At 40.4% G+C, this 27,159-nt stretch overlaps 3 protein-coding genes across 3 annotated transcripts in view; 1 reads left to right on the forward strand and 2 right to left on the reverse strand.

Moving 5' to 3' along the window:
• The window catches only part of hs2st1a (heparan sulfate 2-O-sulfotransferase 1a), a 28,946-nt gene extending 18,969 nt beyond the window's left edge, over nt 1-9,977 (reverse strand). The window contains exons 1-2 of the mRNA XM_037788040.1: nt 9,689-9,977; nt 9,377-9,554 (exon numbers count right to left, since the gene is read on the reverse strand). Of these exons, the coding sequence (XP_037643968.1) occupies nt 9,377-9,500 (124 nt within the window). The 5' untranslated portion in view covers nt 9,501-9,554; nt 9,689-9,977. The remainder of the gene's footprint in view (nt 1-9,376; nt 9,555-9,688) is intronic.
• A 1,420-nt stretch (nt 9,978-11,397) lies between these two features.
• Nucleotides 11,398-20,562, forward strand: selenof (selenoprotein F). Its single transcript, XM_037788028.1, has 5 exons — nt 11,398-11,541; nt 14,934-15,101; nt 18,491-18,554; nt 19,090-19,139; nt 19,337-20,562. The coding sequence occupies exons 1-5, from the start codon at nt 11,494-11,496 to the stop codon at nt 19,466-19,468; spliced, it is 462 nt and encodes a 153-aa protein (XP_037643956.1). The 5' UTR covers nt 11,398-11,493; the 3' UTR covers nt 19,469-20,562.
• A 1,399-nt stretch (nt 20,563-21,961) lies between these two features.
• cldn18 (claudin 18) lies at nt 21,962-24,654 on the reverse strand. The gene is made up of 5 exons (XM_037786484.1): nt 24,340-24,654; nt 23,052-23,216; nt 22,739-22,895; nt 22,533-22,646; nt 21,962-22,421 (listed from the first exon to the last, which is right to left on the reverse strand). Exons 1-5 carry the CDS (start codon nt 24,557-24,559, stop codon nt 22,331-22,333), a joined length of 747 nt encoding a protein of 248 aa, XP_037642412.1. The 5' UTR covers nt 24,560-24,654; the 3' UTR covers nt 21,962-22,330.
• Between the last annotated feature and the right edge of the window lie 2,505 nt (nt 24,655-27,159).

A 27,159-nucleotide genomic window follows, 5' to 3' on the forward strand; every position in this document is an offset into this window, starting at 1 on the left:
GTATTCTGTCTAATGAACTTAGAGTTTGATTTCAGGCCACAGACGGGTAGAAAAGAGGTGAAGTCTGACAAGGAGAGGAGGGGAAAGTGTAGAAGCACCACATTAACAGTTGGTCCCTGAGGACGCCTGGTGTTACAGGAAAACAAGATAAAGGCAGCTTTAAGCCAGCTCTACAACTAATAGGAGCAAAGTTGAACTGGGGACTGAGAAAGGAGAAGGGCATCGCCGCTCGGCCACCTCACTTCCTCCTTTATCCCCCCTCTGATGAAATTGGTTGTAAAATGCTGAAGGCGGCTTTCTTCGTCCCGTTTTTTTTTTTTTTTTGTAGGGGCTTATGATTTTCACAAGCCGGGGCTTTAAATATTTCTGTCGCAATGAAAATTAAATCATCTCTTTCATTTCATCCCCCTTCCACACTTCCTCCTCCTTTTGATAGCACCTTATTTCCGAAAGCCAGCGGCGGATATTCTCCTTTCAGGCGCTCATCCAATGGGGTTAGTAAAACACAAGAGGGATTTGAATATCACAAAGAAGACACGGCACGCAAATAAAGAAGTTGTTTACAACTATTGATCCAGAAGGCGCTGGATAAGAGTACTGTCATTATAAGTTATAATCATGAGAGAGGTTTATTAGCTGTTTCCCCCTGTCAGAAGAGGAGCTGAAGAGAAAAAAGAAACACTGCTCACTCTGCAGCGAAGAAACTGACACCTGCTGTCACGTGTTTACAACCACAGGATCCATTATCAGTCTAAAACCCCCACAGGCTTTAACTAGGTACGGCAAAGGTGCGAGCTCCGGAGTGTCTAAATTTGATCTTGTAGCTTTTATCATCATTAAAACGGAGCGTGGAGAATGAAAAACAGATTATTTCAGAGACCACATGGAAGGAAAAGTCACATCAGCACAGCACTCAGGATCAATGTTCACTGTGAGCATCTCTGCAGGACTGTTTGCTGATTTATCACCTCAACTAAACAATGACTCCATCAGTCAGAGCTCCACTCAATATAATCAGGCCTGCACATGTTATTCGAGGGCCATTTCTTCGAGTTGAGTGAACTGACACTTCTGCCCAACGGTGACACGGGGAGAAATGAAGACGGACGAGGAGGCTGCGAGGAGGAGAAAGTGTGTCTGTGTGAAGAGGTGGAGAGGCCAGCTGAGGAGGGAGTGATGGGTGGGTGTGTTGGAGCGGGGGTGTTCTTCTAGAACGGCCTCCAATTACATCCGGGGTGTGAAACCGTCCATAACACCCCGATTAGCCTGTCTGTCATCCTGCCACGGCGGCAAACGCCACTGCGCTGGCTCCGGATGCTGCCGTACGCGCCACTTTGCAGGGAACACATTCCCCTGTCAGACAAAAGTGCGCGCCAGGGGCCGTAAATCCTCAATCAAAGCATGCTTCTAACAATACGGCAGAAGCCCAGTATGACCATTAGCACTCAGCCTCCCTTCCTCCCACAACACATCCATCCCCGACACCTACGCCCGTCTCCGCTGTGGGCTCCCCCCTCCATTAGCCGCTCAAATGGCGTGTTTCGGAGAGCGACTGAGCAGGCAGGTCCAGGCGATAGACGCTACCGGCTGCTCGTGGTAGCAGATGCCAACGTGCAGAGTGAAAGCAAATGACTCATGCACCCTTTATACCCCTCAGGGAAGCTAAAAACAGAGATGTGGGGTGTCAGGGAGAGTTCAAAGGGAATCCGAGTGCTGCCGTGTCCACAGAAAGGATAAGGGGAACAACGAGAGGAAGACGGATGTTGCACGTTTAGGAGGTTGAGGTGGAGCTGCGTGGCTCAGTCTAGTTTAGTGCTACCAATGTGTCACCAATTAGCTTCAAAGAGGAAGCAACCGTTTGGTGTTGCAGCCCCTTTGAGTGAAACCAGTTGACACACACTTGACAAATGTGTGGGAGTGAAAGGTAGATGCTTGGATCATCAATAAAGTCAAATTTCAAACACAGCTCTCAAGGTTCGTCGGTGACAGGATGAAGGATGTGCAGCGGGGGGTCTGAGCAGCAGAAGCAGGGCGGCTCCACGGTATAAAGTCGTCCAATCAAAGTCCACGCAGTGTGAGGACAGACCAGCGATGCCTGACCGGCGTCCTCTCAAGAGCAAATTCCTGACCAGGCCGTGTGAGGGTGGGCTCCGGGCTGCGAGTGCTTGGCATGACAATCAAAGTCAAACCCGAAGCCCGGGAGCGACGGGCCGCGGTGACAAATGAATGCTTAAAAGTCTTGCGTCAGCTCTGCAAACACGGCGACAATGAGCGCATGCATCTCGGTCCTTCTTCAGCATTCAACAGCATCTCTCTTCTCTCTCAGAGCTCATCACAGAGCCGCTTGTGTCTGGGACTAAATATCACCACGCAACAGATGGAAATTGAATTCCTTTAATCAGGCTGAATAACGGGCAGCAGATAAAAAGGCGATGACGCTGAGGGGGGGGTGGGGGTAAAAGTGTCTGGGTGACACGCAGCCCTCACACGGCCTGCAGGGCACAGAGGTGAAGAGGTTGTTTGCTACAGTTACAAGGGCCACGAGGTGACAGTTTTAATACGCAACGTTTCTATTTACGCAGCTCTCAACATGCCATCAATGACCTCTAGAATTAACCTGCAACCTATGGCTACACATTATTAACTGTTTTTTTTAGGATCAAAACAGAATAGAAAAACTGGGATTTCTACGATGGAAACGAGGGTTGTCTTCGTGTTTATGAATGACCTCCCAGAGGAAATAAGTTCAGCGTGGCTTGAATCTATAAAAGCAGGTAGCGGGGACAGGTGTTCCACAAATAACGGTGTACTTGACTGTGTAATGAACATTTTCTCAGTCATATCGCCCAGACCTACTACATCCAACCTCCTGAATGTCGGCTATGTACTTAAATCAGTGCCAAAATAATCTGCACACGCAAACGATTAAAAGAGGAAATCATATTATTTGTATGATTTTCACAAGAACAGTCATGCAGATGTCCACATGATCCCCCTGCATAAAGATATTCATCTTTTTGGCGAGTACAAATTATTCAACAAGACAATTTACATACTTTTATTCTGACGTGCCAATTCATTTCAGCTCTTTATAAGAACCAGAACATCCTTCTGGTTAGAGCCTTTTAGGAGCGGTTTTAAAAAGTACAGATAGTTGAATAAAATTCAGACACTCGTCTCCTCTTTGACGTCAATGTCAGTCTCAGACTACAAAAATAATAGCGTGAAATCCTTCAAGGTGAGCGTCTGAAACTGACAGAGAGGGAGTTAAAGGCAACCCTGACGGGTAAAGAGGCCCTGAATCCCCGCTCATTGCTCTTTATTAAAGAAACTTTATTATTTCCATTCATCTATCCCTGCACAGTCAGTGTGCGTTACTGTTGACCCAGCCGGCAGCAGTGCCGGTGAGCAGCCGGAGAGAAATACCGTCAGAATAATGGATTAGGCCCACAGCAGGACACACAGCTGCACCGCGGCATGATTGTAATGCAGGAGCCTTCTCGGGGAAACATTGGGAGGACGATTAGCTTGGAAGCAAATCACAGCTTGTCTGCGCTGCGGGGGGGCGTCTAATGGGGGAAATGATTCAACCTGCGTGTCAGGCAATAGGAGAAGGCGCCGGCCATACCAACCCGCGTGATGTTAATTGTGAACATGTGAAAACACGATGCAGCCGGGAAGGTGACATATAGAGCTTCTTCCGTCTTTACCACGCAAAGCAGTCATTCACGGAGATGTGATTTGGGTTTGGACGCCACCTGTCCTTGCTGTGGTTGTTAGGCTGTTTTTTTTTAATTGTTGCACAGATGGACGTGCAGCAGGCGTACCTGGTAACGTGACCGGCCCCTGTGGCTGTCTGTCAGCATCGTGCCCGTTGAATCCTCAGTCACAACTATTTGGCTATGCAGCACATAATTCAGACGTCTGCTCAGTCCGGTCATCCATCAGAGCGCTTTTTGCCAAGTCAACAGATTCTCGTGATGTGGGCAGTCGGTTGAAAGGCCTCTCAGGTTCTGTTTCAGCATCGTGTGTGTGTGTGTGTGTGTGTGTGTGTGTGTGTGTGTGTGTGTGTGTGTGTGTGCAGCCCGGGAGAGTGTGGATTTTCCCTAGGTGTAAAGTATAGCCCTTTACAGCAGCAGTAAACCATGTCGCAGGCCAATATAGCCATCTATACCCCCCCAGGACTCCTGTTTGTTCCAACATGTGAAAACTCAGCTGGGATAGTTTATTCAATGAAGATGACTCTTAACTATTTTATTCACTATCTAGCCTGGAAACTTCCCAACACTGACCTCATCCTTGACTCATCTGACAAAGCTGTACTCGCCTACCTGTTAGCCCCAGGACAACAAACATGGAAAACAAAGAAAAGCAGCAAATGCCCACATTTGAGAAGCTCGAACAAGTGAATTGTTATTATTTTTGCTTGAAAAATGACTAAAATCATTACTTGATTATCAAAATTATTGCAGATTAATTTTCTCCCAATCGACTAATTGATGAATCGACTAATCATGTCAGCTGTAATCCCAGTAAAAGCGGCATGACATCAACTATTTAAGGCCCTAATTAGTGAAATGATGATTTTTATGTTGATTGGGTAATTGATTAATCAATTAACAAACCTGATAATAAATAAATTATCAAGCAAAAATGTTCAGGGCTGAAAAGATTGGTCGATTCATGACAGAAAATTAATCTTGAACAATTTTGATCGTCAACATTGTCGTTTTATAGCACTAGAAATTTAATTAAGGTTGCAACTAATGATTATTTTCCTTACAAATAATTTTCTTGATGAATCATTTGGTCCGCAAAACATTAAAAAATAGTGAAAATGTCATGTTTTCTTCAACCAACAATCTATTCAACGGTTACCATTATTATTTAACACAAGAAACAAACAGTAAATTCTCACATTTGAGACGCTGGAATCTTCAAATAATGGGCATTTTGCTTGAAAATGTACTTTAACAATTATTGGAACAGGAAATACAAAGTTGCCCATTTAGAATAATTAAATTGTCAAGTTTGAAAAGGTCTATTGTAACTCTAAATTCAATATCTTCGGGTTTTAGACAGCTGGTGAGAAAAAAAGGTATTTGAAGTCGTCACACAGGACAGACGGTAGGACAGCGCTGACTGAAAAAGACAACATATTAATCAGCATGTTCATTAGTTGCAGCCCTTTCAAGCCCCGACGCAGTCGTGATTCACACACACAGGTGTTTTCACTTATTTGGGCTAATTAGACCTCTTCTCATGACTGTGTGGGTCTGTACAGACCGGGCTTCACTGACTCTCTTGTTAGTTTTGTTGCACCTTTATCACTCTCATAAATACATAGAGTTTGTCATATTTACTAGCATAGTAATGACCCAACGCCACCCTGAGCAGAGGTCTAAGTAACCCAGGCTGTCGCAATTATTACGTGATCGCGATTATTTTAGATGACCGCGATCATTTTGCATAGTCATTAGATTCCACAATAAAGGGAATTTAAAGCCACTGTTACTAATAGAAAAGGAATTAGGTGCGTTTGCTTCAGCTTGGTTGAGGCAATTAAACTGTCTACCTGAACCCAAGGTCCCAATGGCAGGAAAAAACCATGGAAACAAAAAGCTGTTGGACAGGTTTTTGTGTTTCAGCTCATATGAGACCATATTTGTTGCTTACGAAGCAACATGATGACAGAGAGGTGCCGATAACGGGTCTCTTGATTTATAGTGGGGAGTCTCCCCTACGGGTGCAGCAGTGTGTTTCACAGCTCTGGGGAAAGTTACGCTGGAGTTGTCGCTTCCATCCAGCTTTTCTAATTAGATAATTCACATAAACATGTTTGGATGGAAGCATGGTGTTATAAGAGTAGCTTGGGTCCAGGCATTGGTTATGCACAGTACAGTAAATGTACAGGTTATGTTTTAGTTTGTCTCTGTAGTTCCTCAAAACCAAAGAAAGCTACGTTAATTAACAGTCTTGAACCATGTTGTTACATAAACAACAGTTTTAGATCAAGCTATTTAAAGGATCAGTGTGTAGGATTTTCTTTTTGGCAGAAATGGAATATAATACTCATAACTATTTTTCTTTAGTGTATAATCACCTGAAAATAAGAATCGTTGTGTTTTCGTTATCTTAGAATGAGCCTATCTACATAGGGAGCGAGTCCTCTTCATGGAGTCCGTCATGTTTTCTACAGTAGCCCAGAACGGACAAACTAAACACTGTCTCTAGAGAGAGCCTTTACTGTTTTTACGTAACTGAAGGCCACCGTAGTTCTCTGACACGCTTGGAAAGGGAGGGGTGAGCGGAGGGGTACTCAGTTGGTTGCAATCTGCAACCTCACCACTAGATGCCACTAAATCCTACACACTGCTCCTTTAACATAAATCTGTGCAGCAAAGCGAGAGATGAAACATTAGTTTAGCAAAACTATTAGGAGATTAATTGGCATCATTTTGATGAGCAGCCGTTGAAACTAACAACATGGATTTAGTTGCAAAGCCAAACACAACAGCAACACTGCATGGCATAAAATGAACAGAAAAAGACATTTAATTTATTAATCGCAATCATTTGTAGGACAATTAATCGCCAACTAAAATTCATGATCGTGACAGCCCTCACTTTAATCATCCAGGATGACACCTGTGTGGGTGAGCAGGGCCTTTAAAATATGTAATAGGCCTTTTATCATTGCAGACATTTTGACAGGTCATAGCAGGAAAAACAAACCTGAAATCAAAGCAGCTAAATGGATTCAGCCATAATTTATTTCATTAATTACACCTGTGCTTTTCCTGCTGTGGCAAGTAAAAATGTTTTCCGTGAAAAAGGCCTTTAGTTAAAGTGTAATAGGTCTTTTTTCACAGTCATAGCACAGGTGTTACCAATAAAATGAGCAGTTTCTCTGTCTCATTAAGTGTCGTCCCTGTAAGCCATTTGAATGAGCCAGCATGCACAACACAAGGAAGTGCCTCACCTAAATGGAATTCACCGCAGCCCTTTTTAATGGTATTGATTACACCTGTGCCTTTCCTGCTATAACGTGTCAAAACGACTGCAGTGAAAATTGTCTCTTCAGCAGCAGGCTCCAAACTCTCATCAAATGATACAAGAAGAGGTGGTGTTTGAACCCCCGAGGTACGCTGGCTGGCTGCACCCTCAGATTGTCTGCACCGCTCTGCTGTTCCTTAAAAAATCCCCACAGTGGAGGCACCAGAGGGATAATCCTGCAATGTCCCAGATCTTTATTGGGAGTGAGCCCCTGATGGGAGCGAGCAATGAGATTTGAACGCAGCGCCGGGCCACGTTTCAATCAGAGGAGAGGAGAGTTTGGTAAAGGGGCAGGAGAGGATTTGCAGCAGGGTGGCGTCCCCGATGTATGCAGAATATCACTAAAAACTTAACTTGGAGCAAAAAAAGGTTTCCTGTACTGTATATTCATGCACCGATACTGATACTGGATCGGATATCGGACCGATACCGACTCAATTACTGGATCAGATATCGGTGACAATGGGGCCGATCTATTCAATTCAATTCTATGTTTATATACATTATATACAGGGATTTTAATTCCTGTTTACGTTTTGACCAATTTGATGCTGCATTAAAAAGGTTTTTACTTGAAATGTAATTCCTGTTCATTTTTCAGATTTTTTTTTCCAGGTTTCTGGTGTACAATTTATTATTTTAATAATAAATAAAAATTCACTAAATTTGTATCTATGTATTTATTTGTTACATTTTGTTTTACAAAGTTAGGAGAGCAATGTTTAAGTCAAGCCTGATGTTGCCTAATAGAATGATCCCAGTCACTTCCACACAGCTCATTAATTAAACTCTGGTATCGGATCAGTACTCGGTATCAGTCGATACCCAAAGCCCAGATAACACTAACGGTATCGAGACTGAAAAAGTCAGATCGGTGCATCCCTATTCATCAGTGACCGATGACCATCCCATCTTTCAGGCTGACTCCAGAACAACCAGCTACAATACTGCACATCCTATACTTCCACTTTAGCTGCTGGTTTCTAATCTCAGTCGATGACAAGAAAATAAATCTGCAACTATTTTGAAAATCAGTTAATCACTTATGTAGTTATAGCGAAAATTAAGTCAGTTTAAAGGGACTGTTTGTAAGAATCAGAAATTGGTTGCAACAGCGACACCTGTGGCCGTTAAATCAACTAAAGTCAGCGTCCTGTTGCTCGCGCTCGCCCATGTGCACGCGCTACCTGAATGTGAACGAGCATCCGTCAAAGCAGTGAGGCGACACACGTCAGCTAAAACCACAATATCACTCTATATTTCAGCTGCTTGGCAGTAATGTTAGCTGACCAGACAAAGGTCTCTCCATGAATCAATGCTGATCCTAGTGCTGGAAGACGACAAAGTCACTGCAAAAGTCGGATCGGTGCATCCCTATTCATCAGTGACCAGTGACCATCCCATCTTCCAGGCTGACTCCAGAACCACCAGCTACAATACTGCACATCCTATACTTCCAAATTAGCTGCTGGTTTCTAATCTCAGTCGATGACAGAAAATACATCTGCAACTATTCTAAAAAAATCAGTTAATCAATTATGTTATTTTTGAAGCAGAAATGACAAAACATGCTCCAGTTCCAGCTTCTGAATTGCAATGCTTTTCTGCTGCTTTTTTTAAATCATTATATAAACTGAATATCTTTTCCAATGTTTTCTGACATTGCATATGCAAAACGATTCATCATATCTAGAAAATAACAGTCAGATTAACCAATGATGCACCTATTTTGAAAATCAGTTAATCAATTATGTTATTTTTGAAGCAGAAATGACAAACATGCTCCAGTTCCAGCTTCTGAATAAATACACTGATTTGCAATGCTTTTCTGCAGCTTTTTTAAATCATTATATAAACTGAATATCTTTTCCAATGTTTTCTGACATTGCATAAGCCAAACCATTCATCACATCTAGAAAATAACTGTCAGATTAACCAATGATGAAAATAACAGTTTGCTTCTGCAGCTGCATAAGTATACAAACACACACACACATACTGCCACAGGGGCAACAGGCTGAAGACAGCTCCTCAATCCCACACTGCATTGCACAGATTAATATGAGAGGTATCTGTATAGGCATTCAATTTACTACAAATACTCTGAATTGGTCATGCAAAGTTCAGCTTGCACATCATTAAACATTGCATGAAAGTGCTGCAGCTCTCTCAGCACATTGATCACAAATGCACAACAATGGTGATGCACATATATATATGTGCATGTGACACCCAGCCAGCCTGGCCTGCGGTGCATGCTCCTGGAGGTGTTTGTGTGACTATATGGGATGTGATGATCGGTGCTGCAGCTGCAACTTACCGAGCTTCCCCCGGGACTCCTCTAGCTTCTGGATCTGGTTCTCCAGGAAGAACATGGCCACTGCGAACGCCAGCAGCGCCAGCAGCTGCAACTTGGGCGGCATCATGACTCGGAGCAGCCCCATCAAATCATCCAGAGAGGGGTTGATTTGATCAGTCCATGCTCAGAGAAGGAGACGCTGCAAACACACACACACACACACACACACACACACACACGACGGTGATTACAAAGAGTGTCTGAGCATGGCCCTCTCTCTCCCCCTCTGTGTGTGTGGAGATATCTCTCCCACTGTATATATCCTCTGATTACCTTAAATGCGATGCGTTCATGCTCAGCTTGGTTATTTCGTCAATTCCAAACAGCGGAGCGTCGTAGAGATCTAACGGTTTGTCCAGATAGTCGCTCCGGGGTGTACCAGCCGCTGTCGCCTGCCATGTAGCGCTGCTGTCCTGGTCCCATCCAAGTGTGTGTCCACCACCGCACCACACGGACACACTATAACTACCACTCATTGGCCCATTGGATGTATCAACAGTCCACCAACACAGCCGAGGATATCTATTCGTCGAGAGTCGCTGCCTGTTCAAACCGGATTGGACGATTTTCTCAAACTGACCGTGAACTCATCCAGCAGATGTCGCCCGTTACTTTTTCGAACCGATGGTAACCCATGGTAACAGCAGAGCGGCGAAGAAGAAAGACATTTTGAGTCGACTATGGAATATGCCTGAACTAAAATGAAATTAAAATCTTCTAAACTACTAAAATATTTATAAAAAAATAATAATATAACTTAAATTAACGATGTTATGTGAGAAAGCGTCGAACTGTTTCGAAAAAAAAAAAACGATCAGTTATGACAGTGGTCAGCAACCTTTACTATCAAAAGAGCCACAAAACATTTGATCATTGTGATGAAGGTAACACAGTTTATAGTCTAAGTATATAGTATATAAGTCTAATGCAGTGAGGACCAAAGTGCAAATGTACTACGGAGTATTAGGGCCACACTGAGGGAAAAAAGAGATGAGATTTACAGAATAAAGTCAAAATATTACAAGAAAAAGTCATAATATTACAAGAAAAAAATCGTAATATTACAAGAATAAAGTCGTAACTTTCCGAAAAAAAAGTCATAATATTACGAGAAAAAATTCGTAATATTACAAGAATAAAGTCATTACTTTACGAGAAAAAAAATCGTAATATTACAAGAATAAAGTCATTACTTTACGAGAAAAAAAGTCGTAATATTACAAGAGAAAAGTCGTAATATTATGAGAATAAAGTCAGAACTTTACGAGAAAAAAATTCGTAATATTACGAGAATAAAGTCATTACTTTACGAGAAAAAAAGTCGTAATATTACAAGAATAAAGTCATAATTTTATGAGAAAAAAAGTCGTAATATTACAAGAGAAAAGTCGTAATATTATGAGAATAAAGTCAGAACTTTACGAGAAAAGTCATACTATTTCAAGAAAAAAAAGTTGTAATATTACGAGAATAAAGTCATAACTTTACGAGAAAAAAGTCGTAATATTACGAGAATGAAGTCATAACTTTATGAGAAAAAAGTCGTAATTTTACGAGAATAAAGTCGTAATTTTACGAGAATAAAGTCGTAATATTACGAGAATAAAGTCATAACTTTATGAGAAAAAAGTCGTAATATTACGAGAAAAAAGTTGTAATATTACGAGAATAAAGTCATACTATTTCAAGAAAAAAAAAGTTGTAATATTACGAGAATAAAGTCATAACTTTACGAGAAAAAAGACATAATTTTACGAGAATAAAATCGTAATTTTACGAGAATAAAGTTGTAACTAAGAAAATAATATTATGACTTTATTCTCGAAATCTCAGATTTATTTATTTTCCTCAATGTGGCCCTAATACTACCGTCGTACCATAGACCTACAACAATGATAAATAGAAATGAAAATGTAAACAAAAAAACAGTAATTAATGTCCATGTTTATAAATCCACAGGGAGCCACTGGAGAGGCGCTATAGAGTTATGAAGTTTAACGGTCAGGCGCGGCGCGGGCAGCCTCTTCCGGAAACTAAAGAGGTCCTCAGAGTAGTTCTCGCTAACAAAGCAGGCTAAGATGTCGGGAGAGGTTTATCTCCTGTGGCTCCTCTCGCTGCTACAAACGGTGAGTTCAATAACACTGAACATAAACAACTGTGGAGCTTTATATAGTTATCCTAGCTGTCGGTTGTCAGCTGTCTTAACGTGATGTTCAGTTTTATGAGCCGCATCCTGCTGAGCTTCAAAATGACGTGGCTCTCTCGTCCTAACCTGAGAGCCCTGCTGGAGGACGGATTCATGTGTTAGATAACTGATTTATGTTATATATAACATGTATAAACTGACTGGTTTGCCGAAATGTGTGTGTTTGAAAGAGAAAGGCAACTGTAAACCAATACTTCCGGTGTTATAAATGTTTCCCGTCACAATCTGTCCTAAATGAGCCTTTAAACGCCTGAAACTAGTCAAAAGATTGTTATTATTTCCAGCTAGAGTCATAGAGTAACCGCAGTGACAAGGAAAGAGAGTGCATAATACAGATACACACGCTCAGATACAGCTCACATTAGATAGGTGAGTATTTCTATGGGGTAATTTGAGATGACTAGTTTCCTGAATCCTGAAAGAGACAACAGATTACCCGGATGTAAATACTCATGCTCATTATTTTATTTTATTATTATTATTTCAACATGACAGTATATTAAGTAAGTAAGTAAAGTTTATTTGTATAAAACCTTTCACAGATACAAAATCACAAAGTGCTTTACAATAATAAAAAATACATTAAAAGTAGCAATGACAAGCACAGGGCTGTCAAGCTAAAAACACAACAAACAAATGAGGACAAAGACACATAAACAGGTAACAAATACAGTCAATAAAAGGCCAATAAAAGCATTAAATTAAGTGGAGATACATAGTAACACCAGAAAACATTAAACACGTTTACATACAGAAGAAGCATAGCGGAAACATAAACAAAGAGCTGTGACAAACATAAAAGGACAACAGAAATTAAACAAAACCAACATAAAATATAAAAAAAAAAAAACACAATAAAAAAAATAGATAATAATAAAAAAAAAGACAACCCAAGAGTATGACAATAATTTCACTTAAAAACTTTAAAGATATTGCATACATTCATTGTTTTCATTGCTTTTTTGACAGATATAATTCCATTTCTTTCATAAATACAAAGAAATTAGGCTTTTTTTTTTGGTAAGTTTGCACTTGTGAATGTGGAACTTTGCGAGAATTAAAATTAAGTTAATAAGAAAAAATGCATTACTGTCTTTTTCACTGTAATCATAGAAACCAAATATAATATTTCTATAGTACAGTGCAAAATCTGAGAAAATGTTAACACGTATAAAATTATTGACATCTTTCCACAATACACATGTATATTTACAGGACCAGAATAAATGAGAGCAAGTTTCAGAATGTGATTCGCAGAAGGAACAATTTACATCTATGTCACGCTTTAACTTTTGTAAGAAATGTTCCACTGGATAGAATCTGTGGATCAACTTAAATGACACCTCTTTTACCTTATTTGTTAGAAGGAACTTTTGCGGTAAGGACCAAACTTTCTTCCGGTCAATATCACTAACATAATTCCTCAATAAAATGTTGAAACCGTGCTGTCCTGAAACAAGGCCCTTATCCAATCCTGGTCATTATTAGCTTGTCTGTCAAGGAAAAATGGACAAAACAAAAGTACCTGAAGCATCAGCGGAGTCCTCTGTTATTCAATATGACACCAGGTCCAGGACATTTTCACTACAGTTTGTTCTTTAGCTGCAAACAGGATGAACACACCTCACCAGACTGTTAATTAGCTTGCCTGTTTACCCACATTCCTACCAGACAAGCACATCTCTTCTACCTGAGAATTGTGCAGAAATGATTTATAATTAAGTCAAAGTTAATTGAGTCTAATGCTCTTATTTGATAATCCATTTTAAGATAAGATACGATAAGATATTCCTTTATTAGTCCCACAGTGGGGAAATTTGCAGTGTACAGCAGCAAAGGGGATAGTGCAAAAAAACAAGAAGCTAGCACAGTAAAAAAAAGAGCTAAACAAAATGAAACAAAATATGAACAATTAACTATAAGGAAATATAAAAATAGGAGCGGTATATACTGTAATCACAATAAACAGACTATTAATAAAATTGCACAAGTGGAAAAATGATATTGCACAGTGATAATGAAATGAAATTCCACCTGAAAATATTGCACAGTATGAATTACAAGTCCTCATCAAAGGAAAATACCAAACATTTGCTGATTACAGTTTCTTTCCACATCACAAATCAAACAAATGCTTTGTTAAGAACTTATGTAGTTACAGCGAAAATTATGTCAATTTAACAATGAGAATCAGTCAAAAAGTAGAAACCTAGTAATAATAAAGTAATCAAAGTCGTGTACTTTGCATCTCAATGGATCAAAAGAAAGACAAGCCATACTTTCTCCATTTTAAAGATGAAATCATACTATTCAAAGTTCAATCCCACTAACACAAAAGGAAAAAAAGGGGTAGGAGGGTCCGTCAGTCAGGGGACAGAGATTGCAAGACAGTGAAAGAACAATAGAAAAGATTGCCATTTATTAAAGAACTTATCAGAATTAGCTCCCACTGTATATCTAAATCTTCTCTAGCTTTAGAAAGGACCTGGTGTCACTGAGCCAGTGAGTGCTGGAGGGAGGTTTAGTGGACTTCCAGCGAAGAAGAAGATGCCGTCTCGCCTGTAGGGAAATGAAAGCGAGAATATCTAATTGCTTGGAGGTGTTACAGTTAGAGTTTTCTGGAAAACCTGACAATGGCAGTATGGGGAGAGACATTAAGGACTCTTAAGATGTCACTGAGGGCTTAGATTCTTTGATTAATTGAATACAAACTTTGCAGATCATAGATGATGATATGTTGTAGTTTTAGCACTACTGTCCTATAGGCTGAATAACACAGAACTCGTCATTGTAATTTAGAGTTATTCGCAGCACTACATACAAGTTACATCACAGTTCTCATCTGTGTTTGTTTCAGGATTTTATTAAACTTTTAAAGCATTCAATTATCCACAATGTCAATTCCTAATTTCAGGCTTTTTTATCAGTAACTAGGTCTGCCTCTCTCTTAGTCGACTAATTGGTCGTTTTGGTCTTAGTCGACTAAAACTTCTTTAGTCAGTTTTTTTTTTTATTCTTTTTCCATGCTGAATGACTAATTTCTAAGAAACTTATGAGCACATCTCTGGTGAACACGAGATTTAAAGGGGTGCTTTTGTGTGATTCTTTGTGGAGAAACTCAATTTTACAGCTCTGTCGAATAAAAATCAACTAATCGATTAGTCGACAAAATTGTATTTCTCTGGTCAAGGACGGCCATATCGGCTTTTTTATTCTCACGCATCTGCATATGAGAAGTAAGCACTTTATTAAAACGTGGCCTTGTATTTGTTCCTCTCTGTGGGACTCTTATCTCTCCCTTCCTCTCCCCAGCTGTCGGCGTACAGTGCCGATCTGTCGTCTGAGGCGTGCCGGGAGCTGGGCTTTTCCAGCAACCTGCTATGCAGCTCCTGTGACCTTCTCGGGGAGTTCAGCCTCACCAAGCTCCAGCCCGACTGCGGGCATTGCTGCCAGCAGGAGGCCCAGATGGAAGGGCGCAAGGTAAAGGGAACAACAGGCAAACAGAAAGTAATTGCCTGTCTATATTCAGTCACAGGGAGGGGTGTGTTACAAAGACCTTATAAAAGGAGATTGTAGTGAGAATGGAGGAAATGTAACCAGAAACCAGGTAAACAAATGCGCATGTAGTAAAATGATCAAATGAAAGGCATTTATTGTTATTCTGTGCTGCATGACTTGACAAATGTGATGACGCACAACAGGTAGTTTATTAATTGTTGGGTCTTGAGCTGATCTACAAACTGGCTCTAGTTATTTGCTGAGCTTCACAGACGACAGGCTCCTCAGTGGACAGTAGCAGCACTCGGAGGACCTCCGGGTCAGAATGTGTCACGTTTATTGACAGGATCACGACCTCCGGCATTTGAACTGCTACTAAAAACAACCTCATTTTAGCCTCCCTGTCGCTGGGTCTGTTGACACTGTTTGCAGCTGTGCATCAGATCTGAGCTGCCACACACAAACTCTGTCAGTGGCCGTCCGTCTCAATCTCCTTCTCTGATGTTCGGAGTCGAGCCTCCTTAACCCCTAGCTTGACACTCCCCCACGGGGGTCAAAATACCAAGTTTTGCGGTAACAAACCTCTCTGTAAGCAGCGAGGAGGTGTAACTGTGCTCCAGTGATTACAGCGGATTCAAAAGGAGTCCCTGTTCGGCTCTGAAGGATAAACACCTAGTCAAGTGATGGTGGAAAAACAATGTAATTCTTCTTTGATTAAGCAAAGCCCCCAGAGCGTGTGCGGTATCCTAGCAACTGCACCTTGGGAAAGTGAAGTGCACACCTCATTACACCTCTTGACGATAACTCTGTTTCAGACAGACACTTAGAGGAAAGATTACTCCTCTTCCTCCTCGCGATTTGAGTGAAAATGTCACTTAGAAGAGCAATTGTCTGTGTCTCAAGCTGCACTCTGAGGGTACCAGCAGAAACGACAGTGTCACTAAGCACATTTTCTCCTCAGACAGCAACAATTATCTGCCTTAAGAATTCTTTCAGTCTCGCAATTGACATCAGTGCCGTGTCATTAAACCCTCTGAGAAATGGCTTATTGCGCAGCCTTGTCAATTAGTAAGATTCACTGGGCATGGATGGCATTTCGGTTACTCATTTTCAAATGTGTGCTCGCTTCTCTGCAGAGCACCGTGGTGCACATATACAGTAGGTCCCAGCATTGATGATGCTCTGATGAAAGCCACCAGGGCCGAACCATTAGCATGTTTGTTTGACAGGGCCAGAATAAATCGGTGAAGTTGAGATTATTCATCTTTGTCCTTTTTACCTTTGGGTATTCAACGTTGGAACTTTATGAACTGTAGGTTTAGCACCACAAACAAATACTGGGAAGGCACATCCTCTCAAAGACCTAACCACTATACTGCATGTCTCTGTAGAGCAGGAAAACCTTCCTGAGAGTCTCTCAGGCCAGACTGACAAAAACAAAACATAAGAGAAGCCTTCATTTCAGGCCTTTTAAACCATAGAGGATACGTTTGGCAGTGTTCTATATTTTTTCTTATCATCAATGAATCCCATGAAAAGACCAAAACCAACAATGACCCAATCCCACTTACAAGTAATAGTCCCCAACAAATAATCAGAATCATTTTATTTATATAGCACTTTTCAATGCCAATAGAAGAATGTATTCTTGAATTCAAAACAGATAAAAGTGTAAAATATATCAAAGTGCATATATAAATCCTAAAACAAGCACAATTTAAATATGTTATGACTAGGGCTGTCAAAGTTAACGGGTTAACACAACTTTGTTTTAACGGCACTAATTTCTTGAACTCATTAATGCAACTTGCGATTTTTTAGGTTGTAGTGGGCTCAGTTTTAGAGCTACAGTGGAGATACTGGTATCATATGAAACTAGATAACCCAGGGATCCATTGGTACCAACCATGTCATACTAGCTTGTCGGGAAGGAGGATAAATAACGCTCCAAACTTACGCTAAATTTTGGCGAGGAAAAACTGGCATGGCCATTTTCAAAGGGTTCCCTTAACCTGAAAATGGGTTCTATGGGTACCCACAAGTCTCCCCTTTACAGACATGCCCACTTTATGATAATCACATGCAGTTTTGGGGCAACGTTTGCAGAAAGCTGCAGTGCCCAGCTGCTTTAGGAAATTATAAATTAGCCTTGTTTAAAACATGCAACTCTATATTTGTGACTTGTTTTTAAAGATGCATGTCTTCAGTAGGAACTAGTGGGCTTGGGGCTGAGGGTCGCCCACAAGCTGGGGAAGTCAGAAAGCATTGAGACACACACTAATGCATTGTTAGTTTAGGTGTTTTCATGTCAACAATAAGAGAATGTATAATATTGCCAGCCTTATCCTTTAATCTTGACTCGCACCAAAAATGTTCTTAAAATGCGTTTGGAGGCTTACAGAATCATTATGTTGTCTTGTTGAAGAAGGGTTGAATGATTCAGAATAATCCCCAATTAATGAGGAAAAAAACAACATCGTTTGAAAGTCTTGATTTTTGTGGTTTTAAATATCACATATCCTAATTAAACTTAGAAGGAAAAAAACTGTTGATTTATTTATGATCAGGACCTGTTTTTTTTTTTATTCTTTTATTGACCGTACTACCTCATTTAAAAACATCACCATGTTTCAGGCTCTGGTGAACATAGTTTCTCTCAGCCTGCGAGGTTGTTGGAGATAAAGAGAATACATGGATGGAGTAATTGAGAAAGTAATACTTTTCATGCTTATGCTCATTAGGAAGCATTTTGAAACATTGAAATGCTCCAAGGAGTCCAGTTAGAGCGCTCCATCAATTGTTTCCTAGTTTCCCGCTCTCAACAGAGTCGTGACTCTGACTCTCTGATCTGCCATGTGTGGTAAAATGAAAGGCATTGAAATTTAATTTCAGCATTGCTGGATTGTTTACAGGAAGACGGGTGGAAGGGCAGGAACGGGAGAGACGATCGCAGCTTTGCATGCGTAATTTAATTTGCCGCGTGAAACCGGCCAACCCAGGCCATTTACCACTCTCTCTCCTCTTGACTGAAACGGCGAGCGTGGTCGTGAAATACTGCCGTGACACTCCAATTTCCTCTAACTTATTGTATATTGGTGCTGGAGGTCTGATTACAAGTGAGTCCTGCACAAACGGCCATCCATCAGCCCTGCTCCATATGCACAGCCTCACGGTTTAATGACCCCCAAGGAGTCGCCTGGACACGTTTATGAATCAGTCTGGCTGAATCAAATTACTCCTCCGGGCCAGGCGTCCTACCAGCACCAGCAGCAGCAGCAGCAGCCCGTTCTGTCTCTGTGTGCGGGCATTGATGTGTGTGGGGGAAAAAAACTCCTTATGGACTACCTGACAATGTGTCTCTCTGCTCACAGCTCTATGGTGGGGCCATCCTTGAGGTGTGTGGATGAAAATTGGGGAGGTTCCCTCAAGTCCAAGGTGAGTTCTCTATTGGAACATGATTATACTCTGATGTTTATTACCTTTTTCAGCTCTTTCCTGCAGCTAAGCTTTGTGTGATTCTGTGTCTTGATCAATGGGAATGTGTGTGTGAAACGTATCCTCCTGAAATCACGTTTGGCAGTAGGTGGTCTAAAACGCCCGAGGGCCGATTTTCAAACAAGCTTTTGAAGTTTTTTTTTGTTTTTTTTCCCCCTGTGTCTTGGGAGCAGACCTCCCATCTCTGCTCAGTGTAACATTTGGTTAATTCAGTGTCAGGTTACGTTGATGGAGTTACATCAGCTCGCCTCAGTATGGGGGTAGACGTCTGGAGCCCCGTCTGCGCCATATGGCTGTCGTTTGTTTTCCTCAGCTGTAGCCATCCTGTGTTCTCAACTGTCTCCGCCGCTGTTAACGCCGCATTCCCAGGAGGTTTCGCAGTTGTCACTAATTACAGACCTCGGTGCTAAAATAGAAAGGCTAATTGACTGATTCATTACCTAACATTTGTCTCACTGGTGTTTTTTTTTTCCAGCTTTTGTCAGGAGTGACAAGCCGAAGATGTTCAAGGGTCTTCAGATCAAGGTAGGGATGATATAATCTCACGCACATGAAATTACATCTGGATAAAAATATGCAATTTCAAAGAGAAATCAGATTATGTCAATCAGATGACTCACACAACCATGTCTCTGAATATCTTTCATTAGTATTGAGGGAAAACCTGTCTTCCTAACACTTTCTCTCTCGCCCCCCCCTCCCCTCCTCCTCCCACTCTGCAGTACGTGAGAGGCTCAGATCCTGTACTAAAGCTTTTGGACGATAACGGGAACATTGCTGAGGAGCTCAGCATCCTCAAGTGGAACACAGACAGCGTGGAGGAGTTCCTGAGTGAGAAACTAGAGCAGATATAGAGGCGTGTATGTTTGTTTGTTTTTAGTCTTTAGTTAAAAGGTCGGTTCACCCAAATTACAACACCTCTAGTGGTGTGTAGCCATGCGGATATTTTCTGTTTTATGTGTCTGAGATTTCTGTCTCCACCTTCAAGTAAATGGAGTCTTGTTTGTGGTGCTCGCAGCACTGAAAAATGACATTTAAAATATTCCAACAGCAACTTGTCTTTCTATAAATTGTGTCCTGGTCACTGCAGATAAACCACCTCACACACTGTCAGCGGTTTTCATTGGAACTACTTTCTGCTGAAGAAATAGTTCCACTGAAAACTGAGACACTATTTCTGGAAAGATTTGTCACTGTAAATCAAATTTTTCAATGTTTTTGAGTACAACAAACAAAAATACACTCTCCTCCATTGTCTTTAGGTTGCAGCAGAAATCTCAAGAGAAACTCTTGAAAGCAAATAAAAACTATCCTTATGGCTAAAGTCTACTAGGAGCTACTGAGAAACATGCTTTTTTTCATAATTTGGGTGAACCGACCCTTTAGTTATTTACCAATTTGTACACAACTTGGCCTTGATAGATGGTTGTTAAATCACTATATGACTGTTTTTGTATCTGAAAATCCAGAATTTCTTGTCTGGATTTTACCAAATAACTTATGTGAGAGTCACGGAGCCCCGACAGGCAGCACACTCAAAATAATGATCGACAATACAGATGAATCATGGCTCAAAGCGGGGAGGGGTTGAAAAACAATAATGCACATCATGAACTGTTTTCGTTGTCTACCTGTGGGAGTTTATGTTCCCCTTCTGTCTGTCTGATATTCTCGTATGATTATTTTTTTATAACGCTCAACATTATGACTGATGGGATTTGTAGTAAGAATGAATCCTAGTTGCTCTCCAGATGCAGAAGTCTTTGCCGAAGCACCCGTTAGTGAAGAGCTCACAGTAAACCAGCTTTTGGGATGTGAGTTCTGATGTTCAGTTTGTGTTTGTCGGCATCTTCTGCTCTGAAGAGAAACTGGGTTTATTTTGGATGCTTGTTTTTGAGCGAGTGAGGTGACCGTTTAAATATGCAACAATAAACAAAGTCTCCGATGATTTTTCTGTCAGTAGCTAATTTATTTCTTTAATGGTAAACAGAAGCGTATGATAATAACACAATCATCTTTGTTACTCTATGATCTCAGACTCACCTCATACTGATTTAAAACCACAGACATGAATTTGCTGACATCTAGTGGTATGAAACAGTATTGCAACCCAGTTGCTCCAACAGGTGGACACATTGCATGCAGGTACACTAAAGCAGTCATATTAAACAGGCTTAGAAAGTGGCTCCTTCACACTAAATTGCTAAATGTTTTGCCAAAACTAGCTCTCAAATATATCTCTCTAGAACTATTACACTAATATCTATGTGTGTGAGTAAAAAGCTTTTCCCTTTCAAATAGGAAAAAAATATTTATGCTCATCCCTTTTACGATTTCCTTACATAATTACAGTTATCTATGGATGGTAGATTTTGCCCTGTATTTTCTTATCGGTTATTCCATGAAAGGGAACCAAAAACCATCTTTTCCAGTACAGGACGATGCAGCATGAAAGTGTTGATAGATAACAGGAATATACTGTATCAAGAGACACCCTGACCTGGATTTACCGTCTTTGGCTTCTCCTGTTACATTTTTTTATACAGCTACCAGTCTGGATAAACAAAGAGCAGCAGTGTAACTCCTGATTTTACTTTGCGCAGCTTCTTTTTAAAGAAAAGTGCTGTTGGCAGTTGTTTAAATTGAGCAGATCATTACAGCAAGTTGGCTACAGATCCAGTAGCAACACTTAAACCAAGCACATAGCAAGGTTATTATAGTAAATTAAAACTGAAACTAAAACATAAATAAGCAGTGAAAAACATTTTTATTAAACTGAAACTAAATAAAAACGTTAACCTTAAATAAAAACAAAACTGAAATGATATTGCCTGGTTAAAAACTATTAAAAAAAAATGAACATAAATTAATTTCTGGTGGCATTAATTAAGTATTCATATAATATATAATATATCACTACCAAAAAAAGGAGACAGCATGAATTTCCGTCTATTCTCTTGACATTGAAACAGAAATTGAACGTTCCAGGAGATGGTAGTATGCTGCAATTTAAGATTAAACATTAAACATGACCATTCTTACAGTTTTCCAGCCATGTATTTTGCATGTATATGGCTACATACTTGAGAAATTATATTTTATATTTGTTATGGCCCTAACAAATACTAAATATATAAAAAACTCAAATTAAACCTTTCTCAGAAACTGAAACTAAAGTAAAACTAGTAAACGCACTTTAAAAACCAACTAAAATTAAATGAAATCAAAGTCTAAGCTAAAATAAAAAAATAATTGTAAATTCTAAACTATTATAACCTTGGTGCATAATGCCTTTACTCTTATACTGTATATAAGTCATGAGTTTCACATGTCAATAATCAGATGCGTTTAAATTCTCTTATACCATTTATATTCTTGGAGAAATTCAAACCACATATTTCACAAATCAGTGTTTTATTAACATAAAAATAAAATGATTTAACACAGCTCAAGTAAAAAAAAAAGTTTCAATTACATACAGCATTTATAAATATCCAGTAACCACGGAGATGTGCATGTGAAAACTACATATTTGGCCACAACTTTAAACTTCTTCTTCCACATGTTGGACTGCTGTTACAATGTGAGACATCATTGACTTCCCGTTATCAGATAGTAAATACGTAGAATTGAATGTGAGGCAACTAAAAAAACATACAAAGCATGCTGCACGGGAACAGCTAAAAGCACACGGTTGGTAAACACTAATGTTGGAGTTACACATAGTCTTTCTTGCCGCTCTCTGAATGGTGATCACCGAGGTCGGCTTTGGTGCGGGGCTGAGGTTTGTAAGCGACACCCGGGTAACTGAAAAGAAAGAGGCAACAATAATTGTAAAAAGAGCATAAAAACACGCTCAAAATAAATCCACAGACGTTAGTAGGTGAGCAACTATAAATCTGTGAGGAGGCGACTCACTGTGGTTTCTCATCTTTCACCATCTCCCTGAAAGCCAGTGACTTCAGGATGCCACCTATCAGCAGGATGCCTCCTCCTATCCAGGCTACAAACAGAGCAGGGCCAAATGTGTATCTGTGAAGACAAACGACACGTATACTGTATAGGTCCTGCATGAGAATAATAAATCCCTAAACACAAACAAAATAATCATCTTTACGTCCTACCTGGGTATCGCTCCTCCTCCTATCCCTCCTCCCATCCCTCCTCCCATCCCTCCACCCATGTTGTCTCCGTATCCTCCTCCTCCATAGTTGGTGGACATCCTGAAACTGGCCACAATCTGATTGCCGTAGATAGAAGCTCCTGCGATGCCACACACACCTGAGAGAGAGAGAGAGAGAGAGAGAGAGGGTACACAAGAGTGACACAAAAAGTTGTTTATTTACTTCACAAATAAACCGTTAATATGTGAAACTCCATAACAATCAGAGATGTCAGAGTGAAACTTCATGTTTCTCATGTGATTTGTAACCATACCGGCGATGATGAACATGATGCCTGCGGTGAGGCTCATCTTGGCCTTGGTGGTGTCTGGCATGCTGTTCATCGTGAGGCAGGTCAGGGAGAAAACGGATATCACCGCCGCGAGGACGCCTAACACCACGCCCACGATCATCAGGGCTCGCACGGCCTGGAAAGCACCTAGTGGACGGAAAACACACCCTCATACTGAGTCTGAAATTTACTGATTAGTTCGTTGTATCTTACTCTACCAAGAAGCTCTACATTGCACAATAATCTGCATCACATGTGGCATAAATCATGCATCTAAGGAGAAGACTTTTGCCTTTAGACCTCATATTGCATCATAATAATCTTCCAGAGAAGATGATGTATTTAAGGTGATAATGTGACCTGTATTCTCCTACAGTAGGTGTGCTGTAGGAACCTGCCCTTTGCTTGTTGTTTGTTCTGTTTCTGATAACTGTGTTGACTAAGTCTGTCCATTATAGTGACCAGAATGCACCAGGGCTAATGCAAACACAGATAGGAGTGGGCTCGACGCCCGAGCAAGAGTTAGTGTAAGGACGACAGAAATTATTTTAAAATATCATCAACTAATTTACACTAAATAGTTACAAGGAGATTTATCTTTTCAACACCTAAGCGAGAAAAAATCGTTATAGATTTAATTTTTGCACCAAATCAAAATGCTTTCATCTCTTTTATTAAACCATTCGATTCCTCATTTTACCCTTCACTCTTTCCCCTTAAATTGGCTTTAAATTGAACAAAATATATATTTCTACACTACATGATATTTGTTCCAGAACTTTATTGGAGCTATTTGGTGCTTTTGAGTGACACTTTTAGTGACAGTTTTCAGAAACCAACAGGCACTGGCTGCTCATCTCATCATCCTTTTTTTAATTTTACAAATATTTGGCATGAAAGTGACGCAGAGAGAGGAAAAAGTTGCCCCCCTAAATGTTGCTTACACACATCATCATGGTTCAATGCAACTGAATACGACTTGAAAAACCTCCTTCCTTGTTCATTTGAGAAGAAGTAGTTAGGCCCTCTTGGATCTTGACAAATAGTGAGAGAACTTCCGCGAAACGTACAACTTCCTGAAACTTCGTTACTCGCTGCATCATTGTTCCAGAGCCAAGACTGCTTTAATTTCCTCAAAAGATTAACTTGTGGCCTCGACAGTGAAGGAGACTTATTCTAGATACAGTTTGTGTTTAATTATAAGAATAGCAATGGCCTCAAACTCACTGGAGAAGCTCTGCACATTAAAATACAAGAGATCTCGTCCTACCTGAGAAGCCCAGGAGGCCGTAGAGCGGGCGACACTCGGTGAACCCTGACGAAGCGGTCTCACAGTCCTGCCACAGACCCTTGTAGGTGTAAACAGACGTCACCACGTCCCCCTGCCTGTCCTTGACACTCCATTTGTTCATGGCAGTAGCAGCGATGAGGGCTGCTGCACCGACCAAACCCAGAATGAATCCACCGTTCTGCAGAACCGAAGGCGCCATTGTTGTTTCCTCCTTCAGATGTTAGGAAATATACTGGGAGGCACAGGATGGTCTGTGCCCAGTTTAAATAGATGAATACTTGAAGTATAGCTGTGTAAATGAGTTGGTGCCAAAGGTGAGCAGGTGTGTGGTGTGCGGGCAGAGGATGAAAAGTGGCACTTTGTAGTGATGGCGGCGTTGGGTGGAGGCGGTTGGGTTTCGCCCAGTGGGTGATACAGCAGCGTGGGTTGGGCTACTTTGTGCTGAGAGGTGTGGACACAGTGGTGATAGGCGCACCTGGCACCTAAATAAGAACTGTTTAAATGTAAATACGGGAAACTGAATCACTGACTCCGACGGGGCTTCAGGTGAACCGCCGACGGTTGGTCAGTGAGTAAATGATGCAGTTATTTGCCCCGCCAACGCCCTCACACACTAAAACATGATGCAGAACGGACCACCGGACAGGAAGCGAGACAAACACACCAGAAAATAACACACTTGACAAGTGGAGATTCTCGATTATGACATTATCCTAGAAAAGAACGTAAAAGTTCATATCAGATGTGAGAAACCAGTAATGTTAAAGGTCAGAGGTCAAGCTCAGCTACAGAGCTGCATCCCTGGACCTTTGAATTGATTAAGATTTGGTGTTTCGCTTGAGGACACTTCAGCAAGAGGAAATCTTTACATCTGGCACTTTCTCTCCTCTGACTGGGGCGTCCTGGTGGTGAAGACTTTAAGATACCGACCATGTAAATTACAACGTCCCTGATTCATGTCCAGCCTGAGTCATGTTGCTTTTCTACTGTGTAAAATCTAATAAAGGCAAAAAGATACCTCCAAATGACCCAAATATACAGATGCAGCATCCTTCCTGTTTAATAACTCTACATCACAGATAACAGGACGAGCATCACGAGTCGTCATACATGGAGACCGAAGCTCAGTGGTTTCAGTGTGACGACTCATTCCCTCTTACTAACTTTGAAACAAACAGCACCTCATACGATTTCCATGATTCAACATATCACCTTATCGCTCTGTCAACAACTGGGGAGGAGAGAAGTTTCTATTCTTCTCTTATCGTGAGCCTGGCTCTCGCTCTCCCTCTCACAAACACACACAACGAAACTCCTACAGCAGTCTCCAAACATGATGGGACTAAAGAGGATTTAATGTTATGTTTGTCACTTCAATTGAACTTCTGTTTTTTTGCATTATAATAATATCTGTTTGTGTAAACTTCTGTTGTACATCTTATCGGTCAGCTTGTTTAAATAAGAGACGCTCAGGGTGTCAGGAACATGAGAACACACTTCCCCCCAGTTATTATTACAACTGATATAAAATGACATCTAACAAAACACATTTAAAAAGAACACATTGATAATCAGTAGACGTTAAAAAAAATGCAAGAAAAATGTCTCAAATATAAACTATAATATCAATAAAATGATTCAACTTCACACCAACATCGTTCACTGAACAGCAACTGACTTATTATCCAAAACTGATGTAGCTGCTCATATAAACAGTCTTTACACAAATCTTCTGAAAACAACAGGAAAAAAACTCCAATTATAAGACATTTATTAATGGAAACATTTATTATTTCCACTTCAAAAGAAAAAAAAACAGGCCTACATACTGAGACATGTATATTGGTCTGGAGACAAACAGGTGTTACTGTCCAAATGTAAGAATGTAGGCCTATGGATAATGTCTTAATAAATATGTCTAGGGCTCATTGTTTATTAATCTGTTGATTATTTTCTCTATTAATTGAATAGCTGTTTGGCTTCCTCTGCTGTCTTATATCCACAGCAGCTTTATGATTATCTTTATCTGAGGTCAGTTAACCTGTTGATGTTGATCAATTATTTAAAAGAGTTACATGTGGGCCTCGTGCATTTTATTTTAAACTGGTTTCCATTTCTGTTTTTGTTAAAAGAGATTGGTGTATTGTGGAGACTTGTGGTGTCTTTTGGTGCTCAGTAAACAGCAATTTATGGCATTTTCTAAATGTATTTAACTGCAGAAACACTAGAATAATATTCAGTTTTGATGTAATATTGGTAGGATGAAAACATGTAGTTATTTTTCTTTCGTCATGTTATGGGATGGGGAGGTCCTCCTGTCACACCTGGACACCCTCTGTCCTTCACAGTAATCGGATGAGGAAAAAACATAAAAAATCTCTAAATTTTGACGTTACTTGGATGTAATATTGGTAGGATGAAAACAAGTAGTTATTTTTCTTTTAGTCATACTATGTTGAGGTCCTGTGCGCAAACTTTTTCAGTTATGCCCGGTGCGTCTTGCAGTGTATCCATCCAGCCTGTCTGCATCGTGTGTTTAATATCTTCAGAAACACTAGAATAATATTCCTTTTTTATGTAATATTTGTAAGATAAAGACATGTAGTTCTTTTTCTTTTGTCATATTATGGGATGGGGTGGTCCTGTCACATCTGAACACCCTCTATCTGTCTGGATGAGGAAAAACATTAAAAAGTCTCTACATTTTGTTGTTATTTGGATGTAATATTTGCAGGATGAAAACATGTATAGTTCTTTTTCTTTTTGTCATATTATGGTTATGTCACACCTGGACACCCT

This window comes from Sebastes umbrosus, chromosome 12 (assembly GCF_015220745.1).
Source record: "Sebastes umbrosus isolate fSebUmb1 chromosome 12, fSebUmb1.pri, whole genome shotgun sequence".
Taxonomy (NCBI): domain Eukaryota; kingdom Metazoa; phylum Chordata; class Actinopteri; order Perciformes; family Sebastidae; genus Sebastes; species Sebastes umbrosus.

Excerpts from the sequence above, each read along its gene's own strand:
- cldn18 (XM_037786484.1), bottom strand. The coding sequence starts at position 24,559 with ATGGCGCCTTCGGTTCTGCAGAACGGTGGATTCATTCTGGGTTTGGTC. Across the intron at positions 22,896-23,051 it reads CATCATGTTCATCATCGCCG|GTGTGTGTGGCATCGCAGGA; the intron begins GTATGGTTACAA and ends TCTCTCTCTCAG. Across the intron at positions 22,647-22,738 it reads GGAGGAGGAGCGATACCCAG|ATACACATTTGGCCCTGCTC; the intron begins GTAGGACGTAAA and ends TTGTCTTCACAG.